At 41.8% G+C, this 11726-nt stretch overlaps 1 protein-coding gene across 1 annotated transcript in view; it reads right to left on the reverse strand.

Annotated features, from left to right (window-relative positions):
• The window catches only part of ofcc1 (orofacial cleft 1 candidate 1), a 75764-nt gene that overhangs the window by 40255 nt on the left and 23783 nt on the right, over positions 1-11726 (reverse strand). The window contains exons 15-16 of the mRNA XM_034862786.1: positions 7532-7623; positions 5559-5704 (exon numbers count right to left, since the gene is read on the reverse strand). Coding sequence (XP_034718677.1) covers positions 5559-5704; positions 7532-7623 — 238 coding nt within the window. The remainder of the gene's footprint in view (positions 1-5558; positions 5705-7531; positions 7624-11726) is intronic.

Genomic DNA, 11726 nt, shown 5'->3' on the forward strand with positions numbered 1-11726 from the left:
AGATGGAGGAAATAAGAGGCAGAGAAAGTGAGATAATTATCAGCCAGAGAGACTAACCATGTGTTGTGTGTGTGTCTGTAGAAGGCAACTGAGTGTGAGATGGACATAGAAGAAAAGTTTTTTTTCTGTGCTGTGACCTGAAATGCCACTCAGCATCATATAGCAGATCAGTAGCTCTTTAATCACTCTCTCTTTCTATGCCATCAGTTGTGTCAATGCAGATTGAAATAGGCCCATTAAAACAGACTTCTGCTGAGCCTGGGAAAAACTCCATAAATGGGCTACAGGTTTTTGTTGAGCTGTGTGTTTTTATAAGTGTCACTCTTATCTCATATATGTGTGCCTTCAAACCATTTAAGACAAAAGCAAACTGTTAACAGTGGTGTCAGTGCAGTTATCAATAAAGCATGCTCTGGTTCTTGAACTGGCAATGGCTAAGCTAGTTGCTGATGACATCATGATCATATATATATATATATATATATAATGTATTTATACAAATGTTAGAATTAATTTCTGATTACATCGACATCTACGACTTGTCATTTTTATTATTAGAGCTGCCAGTCAAGGATGTTTTCCTAAAAGTTCATATTTATTTTCACAGGGCACAGTGCCTTAGTGCATGTTTGTGCTACAGTGCATTAGCTAACATGTATCTGCATGTACAAATCCACTTTTAAATTCCCCGGGAGTTATTTGTTGACTTTTGAAATCTTTTTAGATAGTTTATGTCAAACTTGGGGAACAAGTGAGTGGAGATAAAAAAAAGAAGAAAAGAAGAGCGTGAGGGTGAAGTGTCACCTCTTGCCCAGCTCTGTTTCTCTGTCACACACACCACACACACGCATGCACGTTTGCACACACACACATGCTCCCACAAATAGTTCCTGTTGTTTTATACGTATTTGAATCCCCCCCCCCCCCCCTCTCTATTATGTGTCTGTGGGAAACACATTAATTTGACCCGGACCACCAATGGGACCGCAGTCTGCTCTGACTGACAGCCAGATCACTGCAGATTAACCAATCATATTGCAACATTAGCCTGTCAAGGAGCTGACAGCTCTGATTTCTAAAAAGGAAGCAACACACTGATTGTGTATGTGTGTGTCTGTGGGATCCAAAGGAACCCAGGGGCAAGTCTGGCTGCAGAAAGCCCTAACATGTGCACTCGGGCTGTGGTAGCCAGGGGCCTCTCTTTCACATGTGCATGCACGCACACACGCACGCACACATGCAGATGCAAGCCTGTCTCCTCAGCACAGGAAAGCACTAGAGACCCAGGGGTGAACAGCACTGCCATCTCCACCCACCTCTCCTACCAGCATTACATCAGAATTGATTGACCCTTGCACTGAGTTGTGATTCGGAGCTGCAGTATGCAAGGGACTGACAGCCTGAAACTAGCTATTATTTTAGGTGGTTTTCTCTATTTCTCTGTATGTTACTGCAGGCCAATCTCTCTTCCTATCCATGATAGTTGATGGCACTACTTCAGTAAAGGATTGACACTGCAGGTTGCATGTTACCAATGTTTTCTGCACATGATCCTATGTAGATGAGCAGCTGTAACCAACATAACTGCACACTTTACTGCTAACCTTCCACTAGTGTGCAGACTTAAACAGATGGAGGGCACAGAAAGATAGAGACAGAGACACAGAGTGAGTGAGCGCTCTGATAGGCTTGGTTGGGGGAAACGGGCGGAGAGGATTGTTGGTCCCCAACGAGGCGTGCTAACTGGGGGAAATTAGGTCAGTGTGTTCCCTCTGACTCCACAACAAGAACAGGCTGTGAATGGTTGTGTGCGTGTGTGTTTTGCCGGTGCACCTACAGTGCCATACTGCGCCGCTATGGTAACATACTGTGCCGGTCTGCGTGCGTTTGTGTGTTTGTGTACACTGCCTGCCACACGCTGGCTAAGAGTTAATGTTCTACCAAAGGTCAAGCTGGATTTTTAACCCAGGTGATAATTATTTCCACTCCTTTGGCTTGGACAGCTTCAATCCAGACGTAACAATAGTGTTTCTTTAACTAGCTCCAAACCTCATTGTTAAAACTGTATTTATTTGGTTTCATCACTCATCTAATTGAAACGGAAAACTAGCATGTAACTAATCATAACATCATTACCAGGAAGAAAATAGTTCTGAATATGAAAAAAAACGAATAAAGGTTAAGACATTTATCCCCATGGCCACACAGTCTTTTGGTATAAAAGCTTTGGGGACAGATGGAGTCAGGACTGCAGACATTTGGCCTCCGGAGGATATGGATGCTTTTATTCTGCCTTCTACTCGGCTTTGTCTTTACTCTGTGTGTCTCACTCATTCTTCATGTCTCCTGATCAGGACAAGTCACACATAGTATAATTGATATGAGATTTAGGGGGTATATTTCAATGTAATTAGAATCTTGATAATTGGACTAATTAGATCTAATTGCTATGTGAGAATGACTTTGATTAAAACAGGTTTCTCTCCTCAAAACCAGGGTAGAAAAAAAGAAATAGTTGGGTGACATTGGTGAGACACGTTGCTAAAGCTAATTGGCAATAATTATGGATGCATGGACTTACAAATATATATGGCCTGACAACAGGTATGAGCAGCAACTGTTACGTAACTGCAAGTGTTTTGTTTTTAAATTGCGATAAATTGTAAAGCTGAAATGCAAAGGGTGTATCACTGCGCTGAGTACACTTAGTGTAAAGTAATGCTAAAGTACCCTCTAAGGTATTATTAGTTTTCCCTTTTCTAGAAGTTGTTACTGCGCCATCCGAAAGCAATAAATTGACCATTTTACATTACAACAGCTGTATTAAATTCAGAATTTGATTTTGCTATTGTTATTCTGTGAGAAAAAATGTGGTCAAGATCACATGTATAGACATCAAATAAGCTGGAAGGTTGGCAGGAGTCGTTGATGCATGTTCAAACCGATAGCCGCAGCATCGGAACTCCAAAAAAAAAAAAGAAGAGAAGAAGAAGAATCAATCCTGGCTTTTTTTTAGAGTCCCTGTCATTTTCCCAGAGTTGACTGGCAATTGTGAATACTTGCTGTAAGAGGTGCTTTGGGTTTGCCATGTTTTTTTTTAAGGGGTGGATGTGCTTTTGAGGTTATCAGCCAGGAACTACATAAAACTATTTCAAGAAGAACATGAAATAATATCTCATAGGGGAGAAGAGAGAGAGACAAGCTGACACTGAAACAAAAAACGTCACATGAAATATGAGTAAAATCATATATAATGGAGGAACCTAAACCACCCGGGTGTATTTTTTAAGTAGTTCTGCTAGTCTGAAGTTAGTGTTAATGTTACACATTATTGTACTTTGTGCCACATTAAAGTCACTAACATAACGCCATTACAAGATTTTATATAAACTGTTAGTTGCCGTACCTGTGCAAATATAATCTTATTTTTAGACTTATAAGTGCTTACAGTGCACTTACATACATTTTCCTCTTGTTATAAATGGATCCTGGTCATACTGTGAAGCTCTGTAAAACATCGGCCAATACATTTCTTCACATCAATTCCAAGTTGGGAATGCAGTTGTCCTGACTGTAACGTTGTGGATGCAGTGTGTGAAATATATCGTGTGATTCACACACCATCCGAACTGAATCTTACTCTTTCTAGCTTAATAATGCATGAGCATCTGATTTGCACATTTTTGCTGGGATGCCCTATGAAAATCTCAATGAGCTTAATCTCTTGTGGCTCAATAGATGGCAGTAATATCCCTCAATCACTGCAGCATGAATCCTTGTCCCACATGAAATACATGCACTTGCATACACTCGTGTGTACATGTACAGTACAGTACTATACACAGAAAGGGAATGATGTACACAGAAGCCCAAACACGCTCCCACACACATGCACAAATGCATATAAACACACACACAAACACACAAACACTTAAACACACACACGCACACACACAGATACAAACACGTCTCTCAAAATGCCAGAAGAAATGGAGATGACATCAGTACAGAAAATGAAATAACACAAATCTGCAAATAATTCCTTTTGTCTCTGTCAGTCCTCAGCTGATGTGTAGACAATCCGTCAAACAGCGCAGTAGGAGAGACGGGTAAGGGTATGACTTTGAGAATGTCTTTAACTTTATTGTGAAAGCCAGTGTATCTTTCTAATGTTGTGATTAGGCGAGGGCAAAAAAAGCAGCCTTTAGCTCCGAGATAGTGTAATGTGTGTGCTTGTGAAGATAAAATCAATGGCAGCAGCACCTTCACAGGGCATCGGGGAACCGCGAGGGCTCAAGCTCAATGCAATCCGTACCCATAACTGACAGAAACGTCTCATCTCACGGACCCCGGCGACTGCTCAGAGGTAAAAAGCAGCACTATGAATAATCGTGAAAACCATTTAATTGTGTCCCTTTGTGTGCAGCCTGCCTGGGTTTCTGTGTTCGTTTTGTATTCACTCTCCCTCAAGATAGTCCCTGTGTCGTCATTTGTTGGCAGGATACGCTGGTAATCATTTGAATTCCCCCAGTATGTTCAGAAGATGTCAGGGAGTAGTCTCTGATCTTGTTTAATATGTGACCAGCAGCTATAAATTACCAACTCCCAGAAATGAGGAAACATGGGTACTTTTAAATCTCCAGGGAGAGCTCTCTCTCTCTCTCTCTCTCTCTCTCTCTCTCTCTTTCTCTCTCTCTCTTTCTTTCTGACTACCCCCCCCCCCCATGAAACACAGTGTGTCGTGATCCCCTCCCCTTCATTTATTTGACGTTCCGAAAAAAATAAAAAAATAAATACCTGTGACTTTTTTGTTGAAATAGGCAATTTTGCTTTCAGCCTATTCGGATGCTCTGTGGGCACACCTTGTTGGCCAAGGTGTTTGAAATGTTATGCTTCCTGCTCTGTTTGTGTTTCATACATCCCTGTTTTCTCATTAAAATCTAATGCTGTAAGCTACGGCAAAGAGGAAAACTAATTTTTCCAAGCCTCCACTGTTGCATTTTGTTGTTTGGGGGAGTCATAAACAAATACACCACATGGTGACATAATGGGTGTAAGCTGAGCAACTACAATATCGTTACAAACTAAAGACTGATTAGTTTATCTCGTAACTGTAAATCACACATCACTTATAATGAGAATAAAAAAGACTCAAAGCATTTGAGTTAGTATTAATTCTAATGCAGAACATTTAGGACTTTATTAAAATAAAGCTCTTTTTGACGGTGGAATGTCCATACTTTCCAACAAAGTTCTTACTCTGGACAGATTAGGTCATGAGGCTTTTGAAAATGGCTTCCCTGGGACTTATTTACGTTGTATTAAAATTGAGATATACAAGATTACCGCTATAGCCGAGAGACCATTTAGTGAGTACTTCCCTTGCAAGACGTGACTACTGTATTAATATCTTTACAGGAGGTGTTAAAGGCACGTTTTTTTTGTCTGTTAGGCACAGAAACCAGTTGTCACCCACATTTTTCTTCTTCTTCTTCTTTGTTTTTTTCCACGTTTGAATTTTGCTAGACTGAGGCAGGATAATGAGTGGTGAGACTTACTGTAGGGAGAAAGTATACTCTTCCATCTCCTCTGTGGAGAAGTTCTCCATTGAAGGCTGCATCTTCTGTTTGTCTGCCTGCCGAGGCGGTGCGCCGCTGCTGCTCATGCTGGGGCCGCAGCTATTTGTCTTCTTGATTGGCTTCTTCTGTGAGAAGCAGAAATTGGGGAGAACACATGCGGATGTCATTTGTAATCAAAGCAGGAAACAGGCCTCTGAATTTATCTTGGGGGATGCACACGGTGACAGAGACAGTGACAGTGTGCATGGCACTCTGGAGCCTCTCCTATATCTCAACCGCGCCTCAATTGACATGAAACGAGAATGATGGCAAAATCGCATACGGCACGCCATCGTTCAACTTGAGTTCATTTGGGAAAAGTGGGTACAGTGAGGGTGGTGTTAAATATGTGATATTTGAGCAGCTGGCACTGTTTCTTTCCGCACAAGTCGTTTACTGTCATCGTCATAAACACAGTCAAATGGAGTTAGAAAGTGAGGTTTTAGATACAGTATTTCACCAAGGTACTTGGGAGCAGATATTATTTGTTAAGTCGCCAACATGTTAACGGCTTGCTTTCCCTGGCCCTGTCAGCCCTGCCTGTGTTGCCCTTGGGTGGGCTTAGTGCCTTTCTGCTTGAAGTTGTGAAATACTCACTGATGTATGTTAATGAGATCCACTGTTGGAATAAGCAACCTCTCTCTTTCCTCCCCTGTCTTACTCTACCTCTCTCCATTTCCCCCTTCTTTTATCCCCTCCATTCCTCTCCTTCTCCATTTCCCCCTTCTTTTTCTCCCCTCCATCTCTCCCCTTCTCTCTCGCTCTCTCTGTCTTTCCCACTGAGATAAACCTGGGCCCAGGAAGTAGTAAATGAGCTGGGCCCCATAAAAGCTCCATTCGTTTTCATAGGGCAATCTTTGCCAAAGCAAGCTTGGATTCCAGAGTGATGATCACAATAAAAAGGTGGAAAGAAGCGGGGAGAAAAAAGCAGAGAGAAAAAATGCAGGAGATATATAAACCACAATGTTCTCTGGTGTCTCCCCGCAATAAATTTAATGCAATACCTTAAGAGCAGATTCCGTATATAGCTGGATTCCTGCCCTGTGGGCAAAGTGGTCGCCTGGAGAAAATTCATTTTAATTAGGCCTGCACTGCAGGTTGAAGGGTTGAAATCTGATCCCTTGCGTTCCCAGGCTGGGGCAGGTTGGAGATCACTCCACTTAATCATTAGACAACTGGGTTCCGCACCACGACATTTGACAGAGTTAGCAAGGTTTTAAAGAAGAAAAAAAACATGGTCTACCGAGACGGCATAGAAATAAAAACCTCATATCAACAAACTCATTCATTTAACAGGTCATCACTGATTAATGGCGGTCTGAGGAGCCTCCTGTACATCAGTAGGAGGAGGTTAGTAAGAATAAAGACCTGGCGGGAGAGAGGAGAAAGGCATGAGAGGAGGATGTGTGTGTGACAGACGGAGGCTTGATGTTGTTCATAGGCTTCTCACAACCTCAACAATAACATCCCAACAACAAAAGGCCGCAGCGGAGGCACAATGGCAGGGGCGGTTCGGGAGGCAGCAATGCCAGATCAGCACACAGAGTCATTTTGCAATTACCACTTCAAAGTATGGCAGGTAACATGGAAGCTTTGATTAATTTAGCTTAAGTCCTCTGTAACGCAGGAAGAGGCGTGTTTAGCGCGGCTTGGAGGAAAAAAAGGGAGGCCTGGCTGGCATTGCTGATTTCACAGAATTTGAGCTGCTTTGGCTTGTCAAGCAGATCAAAACTGGCTTTGAAGGCTGAAAAATACCTGTTAGTGTGAAATGTATTTTGACAAATCTCAGATAATAAGCCGGGGAGGTGTGTGTAGGGGTGCAGAATGGGGCGGGAAAGGAAGGGAAAAGAAAAAGCAGAGAGAGGGTGCTCACTTCAAGGGTGGGAGCACTTTCCTTTAAAGCACAGTGTTACCTTGTAGTGAATCCCACCCTCTGCTTTCTCTCTGCATACATCCCTCTTCTCTCCCGTGTTTCCAGACATGGCTCCCGAGGAGGAATTCTTCCCTGCACCCCCCCCCCCCAAAAAAAGAGAAGCAAAGTGAAAAGGGGTGTGAAAAAGAAAGAAAAGTTCATGTTTGTTTTCTTTTTGCAAACCACATCTGGCAATCATAGACAGGATCAAGGGTGGCTGAGTGGTATTTATATTACAGTATCCAAATGATTACGGGTATACACTTGTTAGAAGTACTGATGAAATAGCCCGAAAGTAGCAATAATTAAAACAGAAAAATAAACAAAAAAAATCTGAATTATGAGAATGACTTAACACGGCACAATATAAATTAAAATGTTTACATCTAGTCATAAAAAAATAATTTATGATTGAGTTAAAATACTTAAACTTTCCAGGTTTGTAATGACAAAATGGAAGAATGAGTGTTGTTGTGAAATATGTTGTTTCTAGTGTACCAAGAAATCAAATTAAATTTTTTTTTGCATTTCGTTGCACACATCACAAGTGTTGCTTTTGTCTTGTTGTTGGAGACTTGCTGAAGCTATAAAGGCTGATTTGACTCTGTACAGAGAGAAGTGATAACTTATAGAGCTCCCATTGCACAGTCATCTCTGTCTCCCACAATCCCGGAGCTGAACCTTCCCAGCGTCAACGCTCTAATGTATGCAATTAGAAATGATGAAAAATCGAAAAAGAAATTAAGTTTGGTTGTAATACATTTTCCCATTCTTCTCTTCTTTGGAAAATTACTTTTGAAGTATTTTTTCATCCTAACCCTCTTTTTTTTCTATCTGTCTCACTCTTTTTTTCCCTGTAATTTAAATGGTAAGCCGCCAGATGTGTGTCTCATGCTTGAAGAGTCGGAGATCTGCATTATTTAGCATATTAACATTCACAGAATTTAAAAAAGGGTTCCTGCATTGCCTGGAGGTTGTAATTAAGTAAACCTTAGCTTGATACATGTAAAAATCTCACTATGTGAAACTTTTTCCCCCTCGTGGAACCAGTCACATCCATATGATACATATGGAAACCTCTGTGATGATATAATTCTTTTCTTGCTGCAGGATTAAATATATCAGTGATATTAACTTAAATATAGGCGACACGTCAGAAATCCTGACAGCTAAAATGTACTTAAACGACAGGAAGAGTCTTCCTATTTTTAAGCAAGTCTGAAATCAGATTTCATCCTAACACAGATGTAGTTTTTAATTACCATCGCTTTGCTGGTAAACATGTGGAGTGCCTACAGTTACAACGTTATAATTTTAGCTTTGTTCTATTCTAGGGATGAAATAATACATTTCTGCATTTTCACGGCATTACATAACAGTGAACTCGCTTGTGTGTCAAGATTCTAATCATCTCAGATAATTCAAATATGTGTTTTACACGTTGTAAACATTTCTTAATGCATAAAAAATATTTTTTCACACTCTGAAAGTGTGGATTGTATCAAGAGGCACAAAGCCTTCGACCCTTTTGTGTCAAAATATACAAGAAATTGCAAAGTAGTCCTAAGTTTTAAACATCCCGATCAACTATTTTTCATTCAAGTTGTAGTGCATTGTTTTAATACTTTATTGTTAATATTTAAAGTAGAAGTGCACTTTAGCAAATATTACATTTTAGCATAGTATGTGTTGCTGTGTAAACAGCATGAGACGGCGCAATGTGGCTGATTTTGCTCACACACACACACGCACACAAACACACACAAACACACACACACACACACACACACACACACACACGCACACACACACACACACACACACACACACACACACACACACACACACACACACACACACTCATTAAAACAGGCCCTGCTTGCTAATGCACAGACGCTGTGGAACCACAACGAGCGCGAAGGCAGCATCGACAGCTTCGACAGCTAAAGGCTACGTCTGTGAACTCGGAGCACTGGTGCTGCCACAACTACAGCCTCTCCGGGCACTCAAGGCCAACAACAAACTCCCTGTTATCCCCCTGCGCTCTGAGCTGCATTAAGACCAGCGCACACACACACACACACACACACTCATACTCTTCCAGTCTATACAATCCTGTGTTAATGCACCCACACACAGGAAGGCACACAACCAAAGATGTTGATACGTAGACACTTGCTTACATGCACAAACATTTTCCAGGGTCGAAATACAAATGAGTGTACCTCACCACTGCATAATACAATCTTTTCTCTCTTGCTTGCACACAAAAACAGGCTGAGGAAAAAGAAAAGCCTGAGGGCCGTAACACTGTCGAGACCCCATCACTGTGTTACCGGTGAGATGCAAGCAGGCTGGGATGGCTGCTCTTGCTCACCTAGGCCCCTAATTGCCTGATGACTGGTCCAAAGTTACGGAGGGATCGAAGGTCAGTGACTCACGAATTACCCTTGAGCCCATGTCCGGATCTCGTGTTAAGGTTGCTATGATACGGTGAGGATTTGGTGTCGCTTCATGCAGGAGTTTATTTTCTCGTAATCCATTGCATTTTAATGGCAATAACAGATGTTCCACGCATACTAATATGTATAAATATGTAGTTTTAAGCCCTTTTCACTCTCACTGGTGCTGTTGAAAGTCAAATTGGTCTTTATCATGTTCAGATGGGATGTCTTTGTCTTATCACACAAAAACTGGGAGTTTTCAATGGGTTTTGGTGGCAAGGCAAGGGTTTGGGTGTATTCGCCACACACATGCATTCCCTTAGTCTTGTTTACCTCACCCACTGTGAGTGTTTACACATGTATATCTGCAAACAGGCTTTAAAGGTTGAATCCATCCATTTGGTATCCGGACATTGTGGAATTAATTGGCGGGATGCAGAGTGCGACTGATTGAGACTGTGTGATGTAACACTGTGGTTTGAAAGTCTGGTGACCGGGACCGGCCTGGAGGGGAGCACATCCTGAAAGTGCAGGGCAGCGCTCCAAACAAGACATTAGATGAGGAATCCTCGAAATCACCATTGGTGCTCAAGGGGATGGATGTTAAATAAAAATATTGCAAAAAAGGCAGAGAAATGAAGCCGCAACACAGTTATGGCAGGATCATCGGCACACTTACAGTGATCCACTAATGGCGATTTTGATACAAAGGGCTATTCTAATTAGTCATGTGGAATCAAACTAACCCAATGATTTATATTATTCAGTGAATGTGAAAGGTCACTTAACCCAGTGTGCCACTAGCTAATCTCTACGTTAAAACACCAAGCACACTCCATTATGCTTGGACGAGTCAGCTGAGATGTGAATCAGAATTATTATTTTCCAATGGCAAGTTAATCTGAAACACACATATATCAATGCACATACTGTAGCATCGATCAAAATTTGTCAGCGTTATTTTCTTGGATTGGGATGTCAGGTTACGTTCTGTAATAGACACCTCACTGCACACTGTGCTTTTTCTACAGGGATTAATTAATTTAAGGCCCCAGGAATACAAACTTCCAGTCTCACTGTCAAGCTCTGCTGTGTGTACATTATCGCAATGACAAGAGGTCTCCACATACTTGTCCTGATTCTGAGACAAATGGGTAATGAGGTAAATCCTGGCGTCACAGGCGCAGAGAAAGCGATCTCCACAAGCACACATCAGAAACAGAGAGGCATGAAATGGGAAGGAAATGTCTAAAACCCCCAGACGACAGAGGACTGAGGAAGGGGATAATTTGTTCTTCTTCTCCTCGCTGAATTGGATTTCCATTTTTTGGCTGTTTTAAAGTTGTCCGTCCGATCGCTACCTTCAACCTTGACGTAATCTCTGCATCTGAATGCCATAATTCGCTCCAGAGGTAATGCAAAGTGAACAGATCTGTATGCAAATGAGACGCAAACGTCAGGTCGGCTTAGGGAACGGCATGGATGAAGTGTTGTGCAGGACACCTTTTGATCCGTTATTTCACTTACGGATCGGGTTCACTTCCCAAGCAACCTCCTCACCTGGCTGCGAGAATGTATGTGTGTGTATGTGTGTTTGTGTGCGCTGACGTCCCTGTCTGTGTGTGAGCCAGAGTATGTATTGAAGAGACCTGATATCTTTTTGCCTTGTGTGGCAGAACATAAATCTCCTATAGTGAGAGACTCTCTCTCTCTCTCTCTCTCTCTCTCTCTCTCTCTCTCTCTCTCTCTCTC

This window comes from Etheostoma cragini, chromosome 22 (assembly GCF_013103735.1).
Source record: "Etheostoma cragini isolate CJK2018 chromosome 22, CSU_Ecrag_1.0, whole genome shotgun sequence".
NCBI lineage: Eukaryota > Metazoa > Chordata > Actinopteri > Perciformes > Percidae > Etheostoma > Etheostoma cragini.